At 48.1% G+C, this 24,910-nt stretch overlaps 1 protein-coding gene across 1 annotated transcript in view; it reads left to right on the forward strand.

Moving 5' to 3' along the window:
• Positions 1-24,910, forward strand: part of LOC144481080 (disintegrin and metalloproteinase domain-containing protein 12-like) — a 359,843-nt gene that overhangs the window by 206,488 nt on the left and 128,445 nt on the right. The window contains exon 9 of the mRNA XM_078200726.1: positions 22,088-22,254. Within this exon, the coding sequence (XP_078056852.1) occupies positions 22,088-22,254 (167 nt within the window). The remainder of the gene's footprint in view (positions 1-22,087; positions 22,255-24,910) is intronic.

Here is a 24,910-nt window from a genome sequence, read left to right on the forward strand (position 1 = left end):
CGGGTTATATAGAAACATAGAAACTAGAAGCAGGAGGAGGCCATTCAGCCCTTCGAGCCTGCTCTGCCATTCATTTTGATCCTGGCTGATCATCAAATTCGCTATCCTGATTCCCCCTTCCCCCCATATCCCTCGATCCCTTTAGCCCCAACCCCAAGAGCGAAATCTAATTTCTTCTTGAAATCAGACAATGTTTTGGCCTCAACTACTTTCTGTGGGAGTGAATTCCACACATTCACCACCCTCTGGGTGAAGAAATTTCTCCTCATCTCAGTTCTAAAAGGTTTACCCCCTTATCCGCAAACTATGACCCCTAGTTCTGGACTCCCCCACCATCAGGAACATTCTTTCTGAATCTACCCTGTTTAACCCTGTTAGAATTTTATAAGTTTCGATGAGATTCCCTCTCACTTTTCTAAACTCCAGTGAATATAATCCTAACCGATTTAGTCTCTCCTCATATGACAGACCTGCCATCCCAGGAATCAGCCTGGTAAACCTTCACTGTATTCCCTCCATAGCAAGGACATCCTTCCTCAGATAAGGAGACCAATACAAAAAGGCACGTCTGGTACAGTACGCTATCCGGCCTAAAGTGGTGGCAGAACTGGAGTGGCTGGTGAATCTGGGAGCATTGGAACCAGTAACCCATTTGAGTGGGTCACTCCAATCTGTCCAGTCTTAAAAACAGATGATGCAGTGAGGATCTGTGGTGATTTCAATGTCAGAATTAACCCAGGCCTGTAGGCAGATTTGATTTAGATTTATTGTCACTTGTCCCGAGATACAGTGAAAAGTATTGTTTTGTGTGCAATGCTCCCACATCACACAATGCAGAAGAACATCAGGATCATGGAACAAAGTGCAGAGTTACAGCTACGGAGAATGTGCAGAGAAGATCAGTATCTGAGAGGTCTGATAACAACGGAAAGAAGATGTTCTTGAGTCTGTTGGTACGTGTTTTCAAACTTTAGTATCTTCTGCCTGGATGGAAGAAAGTAGAAGAGAGAATGCTTGGGGTGTGTGGGGATCCTTAATTATGCTGGCTGCTTTTCCGAGGCAGCGGGAAGTGTAGACAGAGTCAATGGATGGAAGGCTGGTTTGCGTGATGGATTGGGCTACATTCATGACCTTTTGTAGTTTCTTCTGTTCTTTGAGCAGAGCAGGAGCCCAGACCAAGCTGTGAACCATCCGGATAGGATGCTTTCTATGGTGCATCAATAGTTGGTGAGAGTCGTTGTACACATGCTGAATTTCCTTAGTCTTCTGAGGAAGTGAAGGGATTGGTGGGGCTTTCCTAACTACAATGTCTACACGGGCGGACAATATTTTGGTTACTTGCTCCACTGGTTTGATTTGATTTGATATATTTGATTTTGATTTTGATTTGAATTGGATTTGATTTGAATTGGATTTGATTTGAATTGGATTTGATTTGATTTGATTTGGATTTGATTTATTATGGTCAGGTGTATTAGTGTACAGTGTGTGATGTGAGTCAACCACCAAGAAAGGTTTTTTTTAAACATGATTTCTGCAGCTCACAGTTTCAGTGATGTCATTGTTGTTGGCTTGACTGGAAATGTCCTTTTATTGCTACTTCTGTGGTTTAAATGTGGGTTATTTGTGTTTATTCTGGGGTTAGGTCACGTGTTTTTGGACAGTTTTTTTTATTTTCAGTTCGGAGCTGCAGGATTGCGTTTTTAGTTTTTAAAAGGGACAGCAGGCTGGAAGGAGCTGTTTTCCCTCTCTCCATTATTAATTTTCTTTGGAGGTGCTCTTGTTTTCCTGAAGAGTGAAAATCTGCTGCTGTTGATGGGGCTGGGCCAGAGTCTCTCTGGAAGCTGTCTTGTCTTCAAACAGTTTGGAGTGAATCCAGAGAACTGCAGACTTCAACCAAAGGACTCAATTTCCACTATCATGCGAGCAGTAGACTTTGCTGCATCGTGCCTGTTTAAAGGGTTTCGTCTATGGCCAGGGTTTTCATTTGATTGGAACGCATTATATATCTTTGTTAACGGTTATACACTATAGTGGTTGTTTTGTTTCTTGTTATTGCTAATTTTCTTACTATACTGGTTAACTGCATTCTTAAATAAACTTTGTTTGATGAAAGCTCCCCAGTGGGTCATTTGAATCGTACCTGAACTAGAAACGTATCATGCTTACCCCAGCCAAATTCAAGATGTGAAACTTATGATTCAGGGGGCTCCATAAAACACTTTGGAGTTTCTGACCTGAACCACAACAAGTGAAAAGTATTGTTTCTTGCGCACTATATAAAGTATGCCATTTATCGAGAAGGAAACGAGAGAGTGCAGAATGTAGTGTTACAGTCATAGCTAGGGGTGCAGAGAAAGATCAACTTAATGCAAGGTATGTCCATTCAAAAGTCTGACAGCAGCAGGGAATTAGCTGTTCTTGAGTTGGTTGGTACGTAACCTCAGACTTTTGTATCTTTTTCCCGATGGAAGAAGGTGGAAGAGAGAATGTCCGGGGTGCATTGATTATGCTTAATTATGCTGGCTGCTTTTCCGAGGCAGTGGGAAGTGTAGACAGAGTCAATGGATGGGAGGTTGGTTTGCATGATGGATTGGGCTTCATTCACAACATTTTGTAGTTCCTTGTGGTCTTGGGCAGAGCAGCAGCCATACCAAGCTGTGATACAACCAGAAAGAATGCTTTCTATGGTGCATCTGTGAAAGTTGGTGAGAGATGTAGCTGACATGCCACATTTCCTTAGTCTTCTGTGAAAGTAGAGGTGTTGGTGGACTTTTTAACAAGAGTGTCAGCATGGGGGGGACCAGGACAGGTTGTTGGTGATCTGGACACCTAAAAACTTGAAGTTCTCGACCCTTTCTACTTCGTCCCATTGATGTAGACAGGAGCATGTTCTCCTTTACGCTTCCGGAAGTCGATGATGGAGAAGGTAGTCATGAAGCGTACCGCATGCTTGCCTTCAATGGCCGGGGCATTGAGTTTAAAAATTTGTGGTCAGCACTGCTCCCTCACAGTGCCAGGGACCCGGGGCAGCGCGGTGACACAGTGATTAGCACTGCTGTCTCACAGCGCCCAGGACCCGGGGCAGCACGGTGACACAGTGGTTAGCGCTGCTGTCTCACAGCGCCCAGGACCCGGGGCAGCACGGTGACACAGTGGTTAGCACTGCTCCCTCACAGTGCCAGGGACCCGGGGCAGCACGGTGACACAGTGGTTAGCACTGCTCCCTCACAGTGCCAGGGACCCGGGGCAGCACGGTGACACAGTGGTTAGCACTGCTCCCTCACAGTGCCAGGGACCCGGGGCAGCACGGTGACACAGTGGTTAGCACTGCTGTCTCACAGCGCCAGGGACCCGGGGCAGCACGGTGACACAGTGGTTAGCACTGCTGTCTCACAGCGCCAGGGACCCAGGGCAGCACGGTGACACAGTGGTTAGCACTGCTGTCTCACAGCGCCAGGGACCCGGGGCGGCACGGTGACACAGTGGTTAGCACTGCTGTCTCACAGAGCCAGGGACCCGGGGCAGCACGGTGACACAGTGGTTAGCACTGCTGTCTCACAGTGCCAGGGACCCGGGGCAGCACGGTGACACAGTGGTTAGCACTGCTGTCTCACAGAGCCAGGGACCTGGGGCAGCACAGTGACACAGTGGTTAGCACTGCTGTCTCACAGAGCCAGGGACCCGGGGCAGCACGGTGACACAGTGGTTAGCACTGCTGTCTCACAGAGCCAGGGACCTGGGGCAGCACGGTGACACAGTGGTTAGCACTGCTGTCTCACAGAGCCAGGGACCTGGGGCAGCACGGTGACACAGTGGTTAGCACTGCTCCCTCACAGTGCCAGGGACCCGGGGCTGCACGGTGACACAGTGGGTTAGCACTGCTCCCTCACAGTGCCAGGGACCCGGGGCAGCACGGTGACACAGTGGTTAGCACTGCTCCCTCACAGTGCCAGGGACCCGGGGCAGCACGGTGACACAGTGTTAGCACTGCTCCCTCACAGTGCCAGGGACCCGGGGCAGCACGGTGACACAGTGGTTAGCACTGCTGCCTCACGGTGCCAGGGACCCGGGGCAGCACGGTGACACAGTGGTTAGCACTGCTGCCTCACAGTGCCAGGGACCCGGGGCAGCACGGTGACACAGTGGGTTAGCACTGCTGTCTCACAGTGCCAGGGACCCGGGGCAGCACGGTGACACAGTGTTAGCACTGCTCCCTCACAGTGCCAGGGACCCGGGGCAGCACGGTGACACAGTGGTTAGCACTGCTGCCTCACGGTGCCAGGGACCCGGGGCAGCACGGTGACACAGTGGTTAGCACTGCTGTCTCACAGCGCCAGGGACCCGGGGCAGCACGGTGACACAGTGATTAGCACTGCTGTCTCACAGAGCCAGGGACCCGGGGCAGCACGGTGACACAGTGGTTAGCACTGCTGCCTCACAGAGCCAGGGACCCGGGGCAGCACGGTGACACAGTGGTTAGCACTGCTCCCTCACAGTGCCAGGGACCCGGGGCAGCACGGTGACACAGTGGTTAGCACTGCTGTCTCACAGCGCCAGGGACCCGGGGCAGCACGGTGACACAGTGGTTAGCACTGCTCCCATCACAGTGCCAGGGACCCGGGGCAGCACGGTGACACAGTGGTTAGCACTGCTGTCTCACAGCGCCAGGGACCCAGGGCAGCACGGTGACACAGTGGTTAGCACTGCTGTCTCACAGCGCCAGGGACCCGGGGCGGCACGGTGACACAGTGGTTAGCACTGCTGTCTCACAGAGCCAGGGACCCGGGGCAGCACGGTGACACAGTGGTTAGCACTGCTGTCTCACAGTGCCAGGGACCCGGGGCAGCACGGTGACACAGTGTTAGCACTGCTGTCTCACAGTGCCAGGGACCCGGGGCAGCACGGTGACACAGTGGTTAGCACTGCTCCCTCACAGTGCCAGGGACCCGGGGCAGCACGGTGACACAGTGTTAGCACTGCTCCCTCACAGTGCCAGGGACCCGGGGCAGCACGGTGACACAGTGGTTAGCACTGCTGCCTCACAGTGCCAGGGACCCGGGGCAGCACGGTGACACAGTGGGTTAGCACTGCTCCCTCACAGTGCCAGGGACCCGGGGCAGCACGGTGACACAGTGGTTAGCACTGCTCCCTCACAGCGCCAGGGACCCGGGGCAGCACGGTGACACAGTGGTTAGCACTGCTCCCTCACAGTGCCAGGGACCCGGGGCAGCACGGTGACACAGTGTTAGCACTGCTCCCTCACAGTGCCAGGGACCCGGGGCAGCACGGTGACACAGTGGTTAGCACTGCTGTCTCACAGCGCCAGGGACCCGGGGCAGCACGGTGACACAGTGGTTAGCACTGCTCCCTCACAGTGCCAGGGACCCGGGGCAGCACGGTGACACAGTGGTTAGCACTGCTGTCTCACAAAGCGGTAGGAATCTGGGACAGCATGGTGGCACTGTGCTTAGCACTGCTGCATCATTGTGCCAGGGACCCGGGGCAGCACGGTGGCACAGTGGTTAGCACTGCTGTCTCACAGCGCCAGGGACCCGGGTTCAATTCAGGCCTTGTGTCACTGTCTGTGTGGAATTTGCGCATTCTCCCCGTGTCTGTGTGGGTTTCCTCTGGGTGCTCCGGTTTCCTCCCATCGTTCAAAGATGTACAGGCCAGGCGGATTGGTCATGCCAAATGGCCCCTTAGTGTCTCAAGATGTGTAGGTTGGGGTATTTGTGGGGTAAATACTTGTGGTTATGAGGAATAGGTCTGTGTGGGATTGCCCCTTAGTCTCAGGGAGAATTACATGGGGTTACTAGGGTAGGGTCTCGGTGGAAATGTTGTCAGTGCTGGCTCGATGGGCTGAATGGACTGATTCTGCACTGTCGGGATTCTATGATTCTATAATTTCCAATTCATCCCCGTTGATGTAGACAGGGGCGTGTTCTCCTTTACGCTTCCTGAAGTCGATGACAATCTCCTTCGTTTTGTTGACATTGAGGGAGAGATTATTGTTGCTGCACCAGTTCACCAGATTCTCTATCTCATTCCTGTACTCTGTCTCGTCATTGTTTGAGATCCGACCCACTACGGTGGTGTCGTCAGCAAACTTGAAAATCGAATTGGAGGGGAATTTGGCCGCACAGTCATAGGTGTATAAGGAGTATAGTCGGGGGCTGAGAACACAGCCTTGTGGGGCACCGGTGTTGAGGATGATCGTGGAGGAGGTGTTGTTGCTTATCCTTACTGATTGTGGTCTGTGGGTTAGGAAGTTGAGAATCCAGTTGCAGAGGGGAGAGCCGAGGCCCAGGCCACGGAGTTTGGGGATTAGTTTTGTGGGAATAACAGTGTTGCAATCTGAGCTGTAGTCAATAAATAGGAGTCTCACGTAGGTGTCTTTGTTATCTAGGTGTTCCAGGGTTGAGTGCTGGGCCAGGGAGGTGGCTTCTGCTGTGGACCTGTTGTGGCGGTCGGTGAACTGTAGTGGATCCAGGCAGTCCGGGAGGCTGGAATTGATTTGTGCCATGACTAGCCTTTCGAAGCATTTCATAATGATGGATCTTAGAGCCACCGGACTATAGTCATTCAGGCACTATAGACGGGGATTTCCTCTCGAGGATATGTATCGCTGCTAAAGCTGTTACAGAGCCTCATAGAATGTAGTGTACTGATTTATTACAGTGTATTACAGTGTATTTATTAAATACAGTGTACTGATTTATTACAGTGTATTACAGTGTATTTATTAAATACAGTGTACTGATTTATTAAGACGTGACTTTATTTAAACAAACGATGGAATGGGAGAATGATATAAAGGAGCCAGCACTCAAGGTATAGAATGCACGCAGCCGGATATCAGTCTGAAGAACAATGCCCCTGTGAGGGCAATTATACATTCCTAAAATCATACTGCCCACCTTTCCAGTGGGCATTATCCAATAAACATCAATACAAATCAATCAATAATCATCCTGTCATTAACTCAAGCCAATAACAATACACACCATGACCTCATGGGATTTCATTTGTTATTAAATTATAGACGTTACCTCCCTTCTGTTGCCCAGCAATATGGGACACTGAACAGTGAAATGGGAGAATGATTCCCATTGAATTCAACCCATGTGATTCTCATCCGACCCTGAAAAATACTTCATGTCTGCTCGCCGCCTGCGTTATCTGTCGGAGTTGTATGACCCTATTCATAAGGCTAGCATCGGTAGCCATCTTGTTCCCAACCACTGCTGATTACATAACTGCTCTACAGTGGATCTATTGTTCCTTCCCTCGCTCTGTCTGTATTTTGTCACTGAAGTTTCACAAAATGTAACCAAAAGCAAAACACATCCACCTTGTAAATTCAAAATACATGTTTTAACTGAGAAATATTTGTTAATTATGCAGAGCTGTCTTCTAAGGCAACAGCCCTGGCTGGCTTACGTTTCCATAGTCCAAGATCATTCATTCTAAAGTTAGTACCATGTTAGTGTTCCTAAATCTATGGTTATGTGTTTATTAGCCTAATTTGCCCCCCTACATCAGTGCCCTTCTCTCGAACATTGGCTAAGACATATCTAAGTAACTAATCTCAGTCCTTAGTGAGTATTTCCACTTTTGGATTTTCCTCTTCCTTACCCTAACGGCTGTCACTGATGCTGTACCATATTTGATCAGATACACAATTACTACTCACACCAGGATAATCCCTTGCAGGGTCGATATTCTCAGACAGCCTATCCAGCGTGAGAGCCAACCACCCAAGGTAAAAGGTTCCGGGGCTTTGAGTTGATGTGTACAACCAGGTTAGTTATGTTTTCTGAACTGTCTGGTATGTAAGTGCAACACGCTAATCCAATTACTGCACGTGTCCCTCCCCTTGCTGCCATGACGCTACCCAGTGCCAATAGTCCCTCTGTACGCAAGGCAACATCTCACCATTGATCATCGCGGGGGCAGTTTCTGTATTGGCAACTTGTTCCCAATGGAGCTCGCAATTATAATCTCTCGCATTGTTCTAACCACTCCATATTGGGGAAACATTATGTCAAAAAACCATTCTCCTCTCATCGCTTGCCAATATTTAATTATTTTTCAGTTAAATTAGTGAAAGAAATCGCAGGGTTTTTTTTCTAAACAGGAAATAGGCCCAGCAGCAGCCTGGGAAGGTTTTTAGAACATAGAACATAGAACATTACAGCGCAGAACAGGCCCTTCGGCCCACGATGTTGCACCGACCAGTTAAAAAAAAACTGTGACCCTCCAACCTAAACCAATTTCTTTTCGTCCATGAACCTATCTACGGATCTCTTAAACGCCCCCAAACTAGGCGCATTTACTACTGATGCTGGCAGGGCATTCCAATCCCTCACCACCCTCTGGGTAAAGAACCTACCCCTGACATCGGTTCTATAACTACCCCCCCTCAATTTAAAGCCATGCCCCCTCGTGCTGGATTTCTCCTTCAGAGGAAAAAGGCTATCACTATCCACCCTATCTAAACCTCTAATCATCTTATATGTTTCAATAAGATCCCCTCTTAGCCGCCGCCTTTCCAGCGAAAACAATCCCAAATCCCTCAGCCTCTCCTCATAGGATCTCCCCTCCATACCAGGCAACATCCTGGTAAACCTCCTCTGCACCCTCTCCAAAGCCTCCACATCCTTCCTGTAATGTGGGGACCAGAACTGCACACAGTACTCCAAGTGCGGCCGCACCAGAGTTGTGTACAGTTGCAACATAACGCTACGACTCCTATATTCAATCCCCCTACCAATAAACGCCAAGACACCATATGCCTTCTTAACAACCTTATCTACTTGATTCCCAACTTTCAGGGATCTATGCACACATACACCTAGATCCCTCTGCTCCTCCACACTATTCAAAGTCCTCCCGTTAGCCCTATACTCAACACATCTGTTATTCCTACCAAAGTGAATTACCTCACACTTCTCCGCATTAAACTCCATCCGCCACCTCTCGGCCCAACTTTGCAACCTGTCTAAGTCTTCCTGCAAACTACGACACCCTTCCTCACTGTCTACCACACCACCGACTTTGGTGTCATCAGCAAATTTGCTAATCCACCCAACTATACCCTCATCCAGATCATTAATAAATATTACAAACAGCAGTGGCCCCAAAACAGATCCCTGAGGTACACCACTTGTAACCGCACTCCATGATGAATATTTACTATCAACCACCACCCTCTGTTTCCTATCCGCTAGCCAATTCCTGATCCAATTTCCTAGATCACCCCCAATCCCATACATCTGCATTTTCTGCAGAAGCCTACCATGGTGAACCTTATCAAACGCCTTACTAAAATCCATATATACCACGTCCACTGCCTTGCCCCCATCCACCTCCTTGGTCACTTTCTCAAAAAACTCAATAAGGTTAGTAAGGCACGACCTACCTGCCACAAAACCATGCTGACTATCACCTATCAATTCATTACTCTCCAACTTTTGGAGGGTTTAAAAGTAGGCCGCACCTTTGAGCGGGCAGTGTCGTTAGCGGGCAGCGGAGTGAGCAGGGGCAGAGTGAGAGCTATAAGGGCTTTGGCTCACAGGGCTTCGGCGAAGGCGAGGAAAGTTGTTTGTTTTTCTTCGGTTACACTCCCTTTTTGTTTTATCCCAAAAACTAAAAAGGACATGGCTGGTATGAGTGAGAGGCCAGTATACTGCATTCGGTGTGGGATGTGGGAGTTCCTGGAGCCAACTTGCCTCCCGGAAGTCCATATCTGTGCCAGATGTGTGGAACTGCATCTCCTGAAGGATCGTGTAAGGGAGCTGGAGCTGAGGCTCGATGAACTCAGTTTAGTTAGGGAAAATGAGAGAGTAATAGATAAAAGTTATAGTCAGGTCGTGACACCAGGGTCTCGGAAGGAAGACACGTGGGTCACAGTTAGGAGGGGTAATAGTCAGAAGGGTGATGTGCCAGAAAGTACCCCAGTGGCAGTCTCCCCTAAAAGAAAGGGATGGGCAACAGATGGGAGAAGGGAAGGGAGTGAGCAGTCTGTGGAGGGATCCCCTGTGGTTGTCCCCCTCCAAAATAGGTATCTTGTTTTGGATTCTGTGGAGGGGGATGACCCTCCAGGGGTAAGCCAAGAGGACCAGATCGCCTCCACGGAGACAGGCTCAGGGGTCCGGAAGGGAAAGAAGGGGTTTAGGAGAGCGATAGTTGTGGGGGACGCAATGGTTAGAGGCACGGACAGGCGCTTCTGTGGGACTGAACGAGAATCCAGGATGGTAGTCTGCCTCCCTGGTGCCGGGGTACTGGATGTCTCCGAGAGGGTAGGAAGCATATTTAAAAAGGAAGGTAGTCAAACTGATGTGATTATACACATTGGTGAAAATGATGTAGGTAGGAAGAGCAGGAGGGTCATACGAGAGAAATTCAGGGAGTTGGGTGCTAGGCTAAAAAGTAAGGCCTCCAGGGTAGCAATCTCTGGACTGCTCCCGGTGCCTAGTGCAAGTGAGGCTCGGAACAGGGAGATTCTACAGTTGAACGCGTGGCTAAAGGACTGGTGCAAGAGGGAGGGTTTTAAATACATAGATAACTGGGAAATCTTCAAGTCAGGATGGCAACTGTACAGAAAGGATGGGTTACACCTTAACTGGAAGGGAGCAAATATCCTGGCTGGGAGTGTTGCTAGAGTGTTTCGGCAGGATTTAAACTAGTGTGGCAGGGGGGTGGGGAACAAAACAGGAGGTCAGTAAATACTGAGGCTGGGGTCGAGCTGGGGGCCGGGGCAAGGCTAGCCAAGAAGAGGTGCACTCTGGAGGAGGAGGACCTGACTGGGCCTGGAGGTCTGGAGTGCATCTGCTTCAATGCGAGGAGTGTAACGGGTAAAACAGACGAACTTAGGGCCTTAATGCTTATGTGGAATTTGGATGTGGTTGCAGTGACGGAAACTTGGTTAAAAGAAGGACAGGACTGGCAGCTGAATATTCCGGGGTATAAGTGTTTTAGGTGAGACAGAGGAGGGGCTAAAAAAGGTGGGGGAGTAGCGATATTAGTTAAGGAGCATATTACCGCGGTGCAGAGGGTAGACAACTTAGAGGGGTCATGTACTGAGTCGCTGTGGGTGGAACTCAGAAACAGGAAGGGTGCAGTCACTATGCTGGGGGTGTACTACAGACCACCCAACAGCCCACGGGAAGTGGAGGAAAGGATATGTCAGGAGATTCTGGATAGGTGCAGAAAACATAGGGTTGTTGTAGTGGGAGACTTTAATTTCCCTGGCACTGACTGGAAAGTGCTTAGAGCTGGGGGTCCGGACGGGGAGGAATTTGTAAAATGCGTACTGGAAGGTTCTTTGGAACAGTATGTAGATAGCCCGACTAGAGAGGGGGCTATACTGGACCTAGTTCTGGGAAATGAGCCCGGTCAGGTCGTCAAAGTTTCGGTAGGGGAACATGTGGCAAATAGTGACCACAACTCTGTTAACTTTAGGATAGTAATGGACAAGGATGAGTGCTGTCCTACGGGCAGGGTGCTAAATTGGGGGAAGGCTGACTATAGCCGGATTAGGCAGGAATTGGTGGATGTTGATTGGGAGAGGATGTTCGAGGGTAAGTCCGCGTCTGGCATGTGGGAGTCTTTTAAGGAACTATTGATAAGGCTGCAGGATAGGCATGTGCCTGTAAAAAGGAAGGATAGGAAAGGTAGGATTCGAGAGCCGTGGATAACCAGGGAAATTGAGGATCTGATTAAAATGAAAAGGGAGGCGTACGTTAAGTCCAGGCAACTGAAAACAGATGGAGCTCTGGAGGAATACAGAGAGAGTAGGAAAGATCTCAAACGGGGAGTTAGAAGGGCAAAAAGAGGTCACGAGATGTTCTTGGCAGGCAGGATTAAGGAGAATCCTAAGGCATTCTATTCATACGTTAGGAACAAAAGAGTTGTCAGGGAGAAAATCGGACCTCTTAGGGACAAAGGAGGGGAATTATGCTTAGAACCCAAGGGAATAGGGGAGATCCTAAATGAATACTTTGCATCGGTATTCACGAAGGAGAGGGGCGTGTTAACCGGGAGTGTCTCGGAGGGAGGTGTTGACCCATTAGAGAAAATCTCCATTACAAGAGAGGAAGTGTTAGGTTTTTTAGGGAACATTAAAACTGACAAAGCCCCAGGGCCTGATGGCATCTATCCTCGACTGCTCAGGGAGATGAGAGGTGAAATTGCTGGGCCTCTGACGGAAATCTTTGTCGCTTCTTTGGACACGGGTGAAGTCCCTGAGGATTGGAGGATAGCGAATGTGGTCCCGTTGTTTAAGAAGGGTAGCAGGGATAACCCAGGAAATTATAGGCCGGTGAGCTTGACGTCCGTGGTAGGGAAGTTGTTGGAGAGGATTCTTAGAGACAGGATGTATGTGCATTTAGAACGAAATAATCTCATTAGTGACAGACAGCATGGTTTTGTAAGAGGGAGGTCGTGCCTTACAAATTTGGTGGAGTTTTTTGAGGAAGTGACAAAAACGGTTGATGAAGGAAGGGCCGTGGATGTCGTCTATATGGATTTCAGTAAGGCATTTGACAAAGTCCCACATGGCAGGTTGGTTAAGAAGGTTAAGGCTCATGGGATACAAGGAGAAGTGGCTAGATGGGTGGAGAACTGGCTTGGCCATAGGAGACAGAGGGTAGTGGTCGAAGGGTCTTTTTCCGGCTGGAGGTCTGTGACCAGTGGTGTTCCGCAGGGCTCTGTACTGGGACCTCTGCTATTTGTGATATATATAAATGATTTGGAAGAAGGTGTAACTGGTGTTATCAGCAAGTTTGCGGATGACACGAAGATGGCTGGAATTGCGGATAGCGAAGAGCATTGTCGGGCAATACAGCAGGATATAGATAGGCTGGAAAATTGGGCGGAGAGGTGGCAGATGGAGTTTAATCCGGATAAATGCGAAGTGATGCATTTTGGAAGAAATAATGTAGGGAGGAGTTATACAATAAATGGCAGAGTCATCAGGAGTATAGAAACACAGAGGGACCTCGGTGTGCAAGTCCACAAATCCTTGAAGGTGGCAACACAGGTGGAGAAGGTGGTGAAGAAGGCATATGGTATGCTTGCCTTTATAGGACGGGGTATAGAGTATAAAAGCTGGAGTCTGATGATGCAGCTGTATAGAACGCTGGTTAGGCCACATTTGGAGTACTGCGTCCAGTTCTGGTCGCCGCACTACCAGAAGGATGTGGAAGCGTTAGAGAGAGTGCAGAGAAGGTTTACCAGGATGTTGCCTGGTATGGAGGGTCTTAGCTATGAGGAGAGATTGGGTAGACTGGGGTTGTTCTCCTTGGAAAGACGGAGAATGAGGGGAGATCTAATAGAGGTATACAAGATTATGAAGGGTATAGATATGGTAAACAGTGGGAAGCTTTTTCCCAGGTCGGAGGTGACGATCACGAGGGGTCACGGGCTCAAGCTGAGAGGGGTGAAGTATAACTCAGACATCAGAGGGATGTTTTTTACACAGAGGGTGGTGGGGGCCTGGAATGCGCTGCCAAGTAGGGTGGTGGAGGCAGGCACGCTGACATCGTTTAAGACTTACCTGGATAGTCACATGAGCAGCCTGGGAATGGAGGGATACAAACGATTGGTCTAGTTGGACCAAGGAGCGGCACAGGCTTGGAGGGCCGAAGGGCCTGTTTCCTGTGCTGTACTGTTCTTTGTTCTTTGTTCTTTGTCTTGGCAGGCGAGGGCGTTTATATATATGCGTAAGTTTCTCCAAGGTAACAAGATCTCTTCCATCCGACAGGCAGCCAAGCGTAAGCTCTATCTCCACAAATCCAATGTAGCATTTAAAGTTGGATAGGTGTTATGGTTCACTAAAGCAATACGTTATATGACATGACTGGTCATTACTGGGTGGGTTCAGGCATATCATACTCCCCAGGCTTACTCGATAATCACATTCGCTTCCACCTAAGTTTCTCCCAGAACCTCACAACTTCTCTGCTCTCAGTGTAGGTGCTGGCTGCTGTAAAGCTAGACTCGGAGCTGATCTTATTTGGTTATAAATAGGTGTGTATCCCTTCATATAGTTAACCTTCCTGAACAGGCCTCACTGTTGTGAAACTCCCCCCTTACCTCCTTACTTGTAAACCCCACTATGTCATGACCTTGTGTGTGCCAAATATAAGTATGAACCTGTGTTTCCTGAGGAAGATATTGAATGATCTTAGATGCTGGTTCTGTTTGAGCCAATATCTGCACATTCAGTACTAGAATGATGGAAACGCATACATTCATTGTAACAATTGCCATCATTCTCCCCTTTCATAAGTTTCCACCGTTGGCCAATGTTAAATTAGCAAAATTCAATTATATCTCGCATTACAGTCACGGTACACTTGATGTTGTCTTCTTGTCATCAATGTTGGGTGTCGTCCCGTTGTCCTGTCAGTGGTCTTCACTCTTGGGTTTGATTTATCTTCTTTTTTCAAGAGATCTCACAACCCTATAAAACATAAGTCTGATGACTTGTCGCATTAAGTTCCTCACCAATTCATTCATTTCTATCTCTTTCCCTCTGATACTACCCGGATTATTTTGTGCTATTATCTGACTTAACCTAATTGCTAATCAACAAATTCAAAATACTCCAGCAAAGTTCTCAAGCTCCTACAAGAGCCATTATTACCCCTTGTTCAGTAGGATTATAAATCAACTAGGGTGATGCACTGATACTTACCACTTCATATTGATTTAACTGAGTCCAGTGCTGCCACTGTGGCCTGGGCTTCTCATCAATGAGGGCTCATGTTTGTTCTGCTATGATCACACTCTGAGGGCTTTCCCACTTGACCCCCGGCCCTTTTCTGCCTGTCATGAGTTTCACCATTACCTTATCCCCTGGTAACGTAGGAGTGTTCTCCTCTGCTAGTTTCATCCAGTCTCTGTGCTGCTGCTGGATAACCATCAACTAAATGTCCCATGCACTGAATCGCTGCAACTCGGCTGATTCCACCTGTTAGGAGGAATAGCTCTCAGCCACAGCAATATTCCAGACAAAGTCTGCACCCAACTGTTCCCTTCCTCTGAATGGCCTTAGCTAGACTGTTCGTCAATATCCTGTTCATCTGTTCTACCATTCCTGAACTCTGGGGGTGGTAAGGTGTTAATTGGATTGATTAGTAAGTTTGCGGACAATACAAAGGTTGGTGGATTTGCGGATAGCGATGAGGACCATCAGAGGATACAGCAGGATATAGATCAGTTGGAGGCTTGGGCGGAGATGGCAGATGGAGTTTAATCCGGACAAATGTGAGGTAATGCATTTTGGAAGGTCTAATACAGATAGGGAATATATAGTAAATGGCAGAACCTTTAAGAGTATTGATAGGCAAAGGGATCTGGGTGTACAGGTACACAGGTCACTGAAAGTGGCAATGCAGGTGGAGAAGGTAGTCAAGAAGGCATACGGCATGCTTGCCTTCATCGGCCGGGGCATTGAGTTTAAAAATTGGCAAGTCATGTTGCAGCTTTATAGAACCTTAGTTAGGCTGCACTTGGAAGATAGTGTTCAATTCTGGTCGCCACACTCCCAGAAGGATGTGGAGACTTTGAGAGGGTACAGAAAAGATTTACCAGGATGTTGCCTGGTATGGAGGGCATTAGCTATGAGGAGAGGTTGGAGAAACTTGGTTTGTTCTCATTGGAACGATGGAGGTTGAGCGGCAACCTGATAGAATTCTACAAGATTATGAGAGGCATGGACAGAGTGGATAGTCAGAAGCTTTTTCCCAGGGTGGAAGAGTCAATTACTCGGGGGCACAGGTTTAAGGTGCAAGGGGCAAGGTTTAAAGGAGATGTATGAGGCAGATTTTTTACAGAGAGTAGTGGGTGCCTGGAACTCGTTGCCGGGGAAGGTAGTGGAAGCGGATACGGTAGTGACTTTTAAGGGGCGTCTTGACAAATAGGATGGGAATAGAGGGATATGGTCCCCGGAAGGGTCGGGGGTTTTAGTTCAGTCGGGCGGCATGATCGGTGCAGGCTTAGACGGCCGGACGAGTACGGCACTACAGTAACTGACTTCATCAGTAAGTGTGTAGAAGGCTGTGTGCCAAAGAAGCAAATCCGCATGTTCCCCAACCGGAAACCATGGATGAACAGGGATATCCACTGCTTGCTGAAGTCCAGGTCTGAGGTGTTCAAGTCAGGTGACACTGACCTATACAAGAAAGCCAGATACGCTCTAAGGAGACCTATCAAAGATGCCAAAAGACAATACCGGACCAAGCTAGAGTCCCAGGCTATCCACACCGACCCCCGCCGACTATGGCAGGGTCTGCAAGACATAACAGGCTACAAGATGAAGGCATGTAAAATGGCCGGCTCCAACGCACCCCTCCCTGATCAGCTCAATCCATTCTAGAACATAGAACATAGAACATAGAACATTACAGCGCAGAACAGGCCCTTCGGCCCACGATGTTGCACCGACCAGTTAAAAAAAAACTTTTAAAAAACTGTGACCCTCCAACCTAAACCAATTTCTTTTCGTCCATGAACCTATCTACGGATCTCTTAAACGCCCCCAAACTAGGCGCATTTACTACTGATGCTGGCAGGGCATTCCAATCCCTCACCACCCTCTGGGTAAAGAACCTACCCCTGACATCGGTTCTATAACTACTATTCTACGCACATTTTGAGCAAGAAGTCAGTGAGGGTACGCCCTCCACTCTGGAAACCCTGGATGAACCTGTATCAGGGGTCACCATTGCAGATGTCAGATCTGCCCACAGAAAGCGACTGGCCCGGATGGGGCCCGGACGTGCACTCAGATCCTGCACGGATCAGCTAGTGGGGGTATTCACAGACATCTTCAACCTCTCTTTACACCAATCTGAGGTCCCTATCTGCTTCAAGAAGACGACCATCATCCCAGTACCTAAGAAAAGCCAAGCAACGTGCCTTAATGACTATCAGCTGGTGGTTCTAACATCCATCATTGTAAAACGTAGAAGATAGGAGCATGAGGAGGCCATTCAGCCCTTCAAACCTGCTCCTCCATTCATTAAGATCATGGCTGATCATCCAACGCAATAGCCTAAGCCTGCTTTCTCGCAATAGTCTTTGTGAAGCATTATGAGGTGCTTTGAAAGGTTAGTCATGGCACAAATCAATCTCAGCCTCCCAGACTGCCTGGATCCACTACAGTTTGTCTAACGCTGCAACAGGTCCACAGCAGACGCCATCTCCCAGGCCCTGCACTCAACCCTGGAACACCTAGATAACAAGGACACCTCTGTCAGACTCCTATTTATTGACTACAGCTCAGTCTTCAACTGCGACTGGATCCTGAACTTCCTAACACAGAGACCCCAATCAGTAAGGATAGGCAACAACACCTCCTCCGCGATCATCCTCAACACCCCACAAGGCTGTGTTCTCAGCCCCCTACTATACTCCTTATACACCTATGACTGTGTGGCCAAATTCCCCTCCAATTTGATTTTCAAGTTTGCTGACGACACCACAGTAGTGGGTCGGATCTCAAACAATGACGAGACAGAGTACAGGAATGGGATAGAGAATCTGGTGAACTGGTGCGGCAACAATAATCTCTTCCTCAGTGACAACAATACAAAGGAGATTGTCATCGACTTCAGGAAGCATAAAGGAGAACATGCCCCTGTCTACATCAATGGGGACGAAGCAGAAAGGGTCAGGAGCTTCAAGTTTTTACATGTTCAGATTACCAACAATTTGTCCTGGTCCCCCCATGCCGACACTATAGTTAAGAAAGCCCACCAATACCTCTACTTTCTCAGAAGACGAAGGAAATTTGGTATGTCCGCTACGACTCTCACCAATTTTTACAGATGCATCATAGAATAATTCTTTCTGGTTGTATCACAGCTTGGTATGGCTCCTGCTCTGCCCAAGACCGCAAGGATCTACAAAACGTCGCGAATGTAGCCTCCCATCCATTGACTCTGTCTACACTTCCTGTAGGAAAAGCAGCCAGCATAATCAAGGACCCCACGCACCCCAGACATTCTCTCTTCCACCTTCTTCTGTCGGGAAAAAGATACAAAAGTCTGAGATCACATACCAACCGACTATTTTTTATTATTCATTCGTGGGACATGGGCATCGCTGGCTGGCCAGCATTTGTTGCCCATCCCTAGTTGTACGAGGGCAAGTAAGTTTGCTGTGGCTCTGGAGTCACATGTAGGCCAGACCGGGTAAGGATGGCAGATTTCCTTCCTTAAAATACATTAGTGAACTCAAGAACAGCTTCTTCCCAGCTGCTGTCAGACTTTTGAATGGACCTACCTCACATTAAGTTGATCTTTCTCGACACCCTAGCTATGACTGTGATGCGCATTATCACACACGAGGCTTGAGATGCTCAGGAAATAAAGGCTTTTATTTGCTGTAACAACGAAGCTACTAATTATATACACGATCCCAGACTGAGGGGTCCCAGACAGAGCAGAGACCTTTATACCTCTCCCAGGAGACGGAGCCCGACTGGGATGTACCACAATAACTATAATACAAGGTGTAAACAGCCCAACCCTAACCCCAACAGCAACAAGTAGAACAACCCATCCCTAACCCCAACAGCAACATATATATACACTTGTAGTACTGGCCAGACCCTGGCTCAGTACTATCTAGTGGGAACCAACGATGGTTCACCACAGACTGTAACACTACATTCTGCACTCTCTCCTTTCCTTCTCTATGAACGGTATGCTTTGTCTGTATAACGCGCAAGAAACAATACTTTTCACTGTATACCAATACATGTGACAATAATGAATCAAATCAAATCAGCTGTGGCCTCATCAAGGTTCTGTACCAGTCCAACATGACGTTCCTGCTTTTGTAATCTATATCTCGATTGATAAAGGCGAGTGCCCCCTCTGCCTTTTCCACCACCCTATTAATGTGCCCTCTGCCTTCAGAGATCTGTGGACTAATACACCAAACTCCCTTTGTTCCACAGAACTTCCTCCTGTCCAACTATTCATTGGGTAAATCTTTGTCAAATTACTCCTTCCAAAGTGTGTTACCTGACACTTGTCAGTGTAAATTGCATCTTCCACTAGCTGCTCTGTGATGACACTGAGCCGATACCAAATGGATATTAACCCTGCTCCTTTGCAGGATGTTACTAGCTGTTGCTGGAAGCTGTCAGCACCAGGATGGCAGTAACTGGTGTCCTTTATTTCTGCTGAGGCAGGATACCTGGAGCAGTAAAATGGGCACCGTGCTAATTTAGATGTGGCCGAGTGCAGCGTTCTGGGAGTTTAATGGTCCTTGCTGAGTACTGAGATTGGCTGAGACAATTGAGAGGTCATGTCGTGTGACTCTGGACACAGAGAAGCAGCTGTTTTTCAGATGCTGTTTGGAGACAGGGAGCTGTGTCTCTTGGCTCCCCCTCTCTGGGGTTGGAAATTCTGTTGTCAATGAGTTGCTGTTAGAAGCTGGTGGAAGAGTCAGTGTCTCGCTCTCTCTCTTTCTCCAGACACTTGCTGAAAGTTCCAGGACTGGAAAGCTTCAGAGAATTAATCCAACATTCAAAATTCACAGCCGGTGTCACAAAGCTACAAACCCAGCAACACGTGAATGTAGTCATTTCTGTGCCAAGTCTGAACAGGGGTGTGTGTCCATGGGATGATGTTTGGCTTGGAACAATAGAGATAGCCAGCTGTTAAGGTTTATACTGTGCCATGTTTGTCTCTTGTAATTGGTAAAAGTTATGCTCATCCTTTTAATTTAATTTTAACATTTTACTGCACATTTTATTTAACTTTTTATTCAATATTTTATTATATTTCAATTAGTAATTGGGCAGCACGGTGACACAGTAGTTAGCACTGCTCCCTCAAAGCGCCAGGGACCCGGGCGGCACGGTGACACAGTGGTTAACACTGCTGCCTCAAAGCGCCAGGGACCCGGGGCAGCACGGTGACACAGTGGTTAACACTGCTGCCTCAAAGCGCCAGGGACCCGGGGCAGCACGGTGACACAGTGGTTAGCACTGCTCCCTCACAGTGCCAGGGACCCGGGGCAGCACGGTGACACAGTGGTTAGCACTGCTGCCTCAAAGCGCCAGGGACCCGGGGCAGCACGGTGACACAGTGGTTAGCACTGCTCCCTCACAGTGCCAGGGACCCGGGGCAGCACGGTGACACAGTGGTTAGCACTGCTGCCTCACAGTGCCAGGGACCTGGGTTCGATTCCCGACTTGGGTCACTGTCTGCGTGGGTTTCCTCCGGGTGCTCCGGTTTCCTCCCACAGTTGGAAAGACGTTCTGGTTAGGTGCATGGGCCATGCTAAATTCTCCCTGTGTACCCGAACAGGTGCCGGAGTGTGGCAACTCAGAGATTTTCACAGTAACTTCATTGTTGTGTTAATGTAAGCCTACTTGTGACTAATAAATAAATTTGTAACTTTAACTGTGTTCTTAAACAAACTTTGTTTGATAAAAGCTTCCTGGTGGGTCACTTGAATCATACCTGGAGTGAAGCGCCTTATGCTTAACCTGATGCCAAATTCAAATGTAAAACTTACGGTCTCGGCTAACTTCACAAAATACTTTGCAATTTCTGGCCTGGGGCTCAACATCCCATTTGACCATTCCACCTATATCTCCTTGTGGCCCAAGACACTCTGCCTCACTGTTAACCACACAGCCAATCTTTGTGTCAACCACAAACTTACTGATCCTACTCTCCACATAGTCATCCTATGTCATTTATATAAATGATGACCAATAGGGGTCCAGCACAATCCCTGTGGTACATCACTGGACACTGACTTCCAGTCACTAAAGCAACCGTCTGTCACCACCCTCTGCCTCTTATAGCTGATCCTATTTTGAAGCCACTTTATCAAATTACCCTGTATCCCCATGCATTTGCCATCTTTATATGTCTGTCATGTCTTTATAAGTTTCACATGTCCCTTGTGGGACATCTGTGCATAATTAATGAGTTCCAAGAACTGAAGTTGGCAGGGTATCCCGCTATTCTGGTTGTGATAACCCCCGTGCTCTGCATGGGGAATCACTTACTGACCAGGTCACCACACTACCAGAAGGACGTGGAGGCTTTGGAGAGAGTACAGAGGAGGTTTACCAGGATGTTGCCTGGTATGGAAGGGCTTAGTTATGAGGAGAGATTGGGTAAACTGGGATTGTTCTCACTGGAAAGACGGAGGATGAGGGGAGACTTAATAGAGGTGTATAAAATTATGAAAGGCATAGATAGAGTGAACGGTGGGAAGCTTTTTCCCAGCTCGGTGGTGACGTTCACGAGGGGTCATAGGTTCAAGGTGAAGGGGGGGAGGTTTAACACAGATATCAGAAGGACATATTTTACACAGAGGGTGATGGGGGCCTGGAATGCGCTGCCAGGCAAGGTGGTGGAGGCGGACACACTGGGAACATTTAAGACTTATCTAGATAGCCACATGAACGGAGTGGGAATGGAGGGATACAAAAGAATGGTCTAGTTTGGACCAGGGAGCGGCACGGGCTTGGAGGGCCGAAGGGCCTGTTCCTGTGCTGTATTGTTCTTTGTTCTTTGTTCTTGACCTCCCTGTTGGGCGCATTGAATATGAGCTCCCTGGGGATTAGTAATTAGCCAATCCGGTGAAGCTTGTATACCGAACCCTGTCTAAAGCAAGACCCTGAGTGGGTCCATTATCCTTTTGGTCTCACTTGGGACCTGTTGTGTTTCCCACATTCTCGTGGATATGGTTTATTTTCATTTGTGTACTAAAAGAATGGTTCCTTCACAGCAGAGTCCTGGAGTTATTATACTGATCAGTGGGCTAGACACTGCCAGTCACCCACAGTCTCAAAACAGAACAATTCTACTCAAGGTTCACAGACTGACAGGGCAAAAGCAAGGAAGTGGAACTGGCCTAGTTGTTTATGCAGGAAGTTCTCACGGATATGATGGGTCCAGAAGGGCTTCCTTCAGTCGTGTAACCATTTTCCTCCAGAATTCGATACACAATTTTGTTGAATTTAGACATTCATTCATTCCAGACCATTCATTTCAGCTAAATCCAACCCCTGATGTACTCACACTTGTGTCTTTTACAGTATTACAGACCATTTAAAATCCGTATTTCTCTGATTGGAGTTGAGATATGGACCACAGACCAGATCAAAGTGGTGAGGAGTTCCTCAACAACCCTGGCCAGGTTCTTCCAATGGAGAAAAGATATTCTTCTGCCACGGATATACAATGACAACAGTCACCTCATCTCGTGGGTACCGCAAAAGAATGAATGAATCTCCCGTCATAAACTTTTATTTAAAAAGATAAAAATTCAGATCAGCTGAAAATAGAACGTTTCGAGGGGAAGTAAAAATGCAAAGGGGAAACAAAGAGGACGCAGGAAAAGTGATCGGCAGCAAATACCAAAGGGTATCAAATTGAAAGAAAATGCTGACAAAGTGGCAAAGATTAGTGGGAACCTAAAGGATTGGGAAATCTTTAAAGGTCAGCAAACAGCCACGAAAAAAGCTATATGGTAGCACAGTGGTTAGCACTGCTGCTTCACAACTCCAGGGACCTGGGTTCGATTCCTGGCTTGGGTCACTGTCTTTGTGGAGTTTGCACATTCTCCTCGTGTCTGCGTGGGTTTCCTCCGGGTGCTCTGGTTTCCTCCCACAGTCCAAAGATGTTGCGGGTTAGGTTGATTGGCCATGCTAAAATTGCCCCTTAGTGTCCTGGGATGTGTAGGTTAGAGGGATTAGCAGGTAAATGTGTAGGGATATGGGGGTAGGGCCTGGGTGGGATTGTGGTCGGTGCAGACTCGATGGGCCGAATGGCGTGTTTCTGCACTGTCGGGATTCTATGATTCTATGAAGAAAGCTAAGATGGATTATGAGAGTGAACTAGCTCAGAATATAAAAACAGACAGTAAAAGTTTCTACAAATATCTAAAATGAAAAAGAGTGGCTAAAGTAAACATTGGTCCTTTAGAGGATGAGAAGGGGGATGTAATAACTGGAAATGAGAAAATGGCTGAGGCATTGAACAGGTATTTTGAGTCGGTCTTCACAGTGGAAGACACAAATAACATGCCAAAAATTGATGACAGGAAGGTTATGGCAGGTGAGGACCGAGAAACTATCATTATCACGAAAGAGATAGTGTTGGGCAAGTTAATGGGGCTAAAGGTAGACAAGTCTCCTGGTCCTGATGGAATGCATCCCAGGGCACTAAAAGAGATGGCGGGAGAAATAGCAAATGCACTAGTGGTAATTTACCAAAATTCGCTGGTCTCCGGGGTGGTTCCCGCAGATTGGAAAACAGCAAATGTGACGCCACTGTTTCAAAAAGGAGGTAGACAAAAGGCGGATAACTATAGGCCGGTTAGCTTAACTTCTGTAGTAGGGAAAATGCTTGAATCTATCATCAAGGAAGAAATAGCGAGACATCTGGATATAAATTGTCCCATTGGTAAGATGCAGCATGGGTTCATGAAGGGCAGGTCATGTTTGACTAATTTGGTGGAATTCTTTGAGAACATTACATGTTCGATGTTGTGGCCATCTCGGAGACATAGATAGAGCAGGGACAGGAATGGTTGTTGCAGGTTCCAGGGTTTAGATGTTTTAGGAAGTGCTGGGAAGTAGCTAAAAGAGGGGGAGGTGTGGCATTGTTAGTCAAGGACAGTATTACGGTGGCAGAAAGGACATTTGATCAGGACTCGTCTACTGAGGTAGTTTGGGCTGAGGTTAGAAACAGGAAAGGAGAGGTCACCCTGTTGGGAGTTTTTTATAGGCCTCCGAAAAGTTCCAGAGATGTCGAGGAAAAGATTGCAAAGATGATTCTGGATAGGAGTGAAAGTAACAGGGTAGTTGTACTGGGGGACTTTAACTTTACAAATATTGACTGGAAAAGCTATAGTTCGAGTACTTTAGAGGGGTCAGTTTTTGTCCAATGTGTGCAGGAAAACTTCCTGACGCAGTATGTAGATAGACCAACAAGAGGCGAGGCCACATTGGATTTGGTACTGGGTAATGAACCAGGCCAGGTGTTAGATTTGGAGGTAGGTGAGCACTTTGGTGACAGTGACCACAATTCGATTACGTTTACCTTAGCAATGGAAAGGGATAGGTATATACCAAAGGGCAAGAGTTATAGCTGGGGGAAAGGAAATTATGATGCGATTAGGTGAGATTTAGGTGGCATAGGTTGGGGAAGGAAACTGCAGGGGATGGGCATAATTGTAATGTCGAACCTGAAGCCGTATGTGACAAAATGCCCAGCATTCAGCATGGAAGATGGCATTATCCTGTGGGGATCCCGGGTACTTATCCCATGTCCCGCTCAAAAGCCGATCCTTCAAAAGCTTCCTAATGGCCATCCAGGTGTACCAGACATGAAGATGCGAGTGAGAAGTTTTGTCTGGTAGCCTGGAATTGACAGGGACATCGGTAAACTGGTCAAAACATGTAGAATGTGCCGGGAAAAGCAGGAAGCACACTGGCAGCTTCCTTACACCCCTGGCGATGGCCAGGAAAGCCATGGATTCGGGTACATGCGGACTCTACAGGACCATTCATAGGCTTCATGTTTTTGTTATGCATTGACTCCCACTCTACGTGGATAGAGCTGCACCTGATGACATAGGAACGTAGGAATTGGGAGCGTGAGGGGGCAGTTCAGCTCTTCGAGCTCACTCTGCCTTTCTGTATGATCATGGCTGATCTCCATCTCATCCTAACTCCATTTCCCTGCCTTTTCCCCACAGCCATTTCTCCCGGTTTTGAACAAATATTTATCTATCTCTTTCCTGAATTCATTGATTCTGGATCCACTGCACCCTGGGACAGTGAGTTCCAGAGATTCACAACACTCTGTGAGAAGGAGCTGCTCCATATCGCTGTCTTGAACCTCCCCCCTCTTAC

The sequence above is a fragment of the Mustelus asterias genome, chromosome 1 (genome assembly GCF_964213995.1).
Source record: "Mustelus asterias chromosome 1, sMusAst1.hap1.1, whole genome shotgun sequence".
In the NCBI taxonomy this organism is placed as follows: domain Eukaryota; kingdom Metazoa; phylum Chordata; class Chondrichthyes; order Carcharhiniformes; family Triakidae; genus Mustelus; species Mustelus asterias.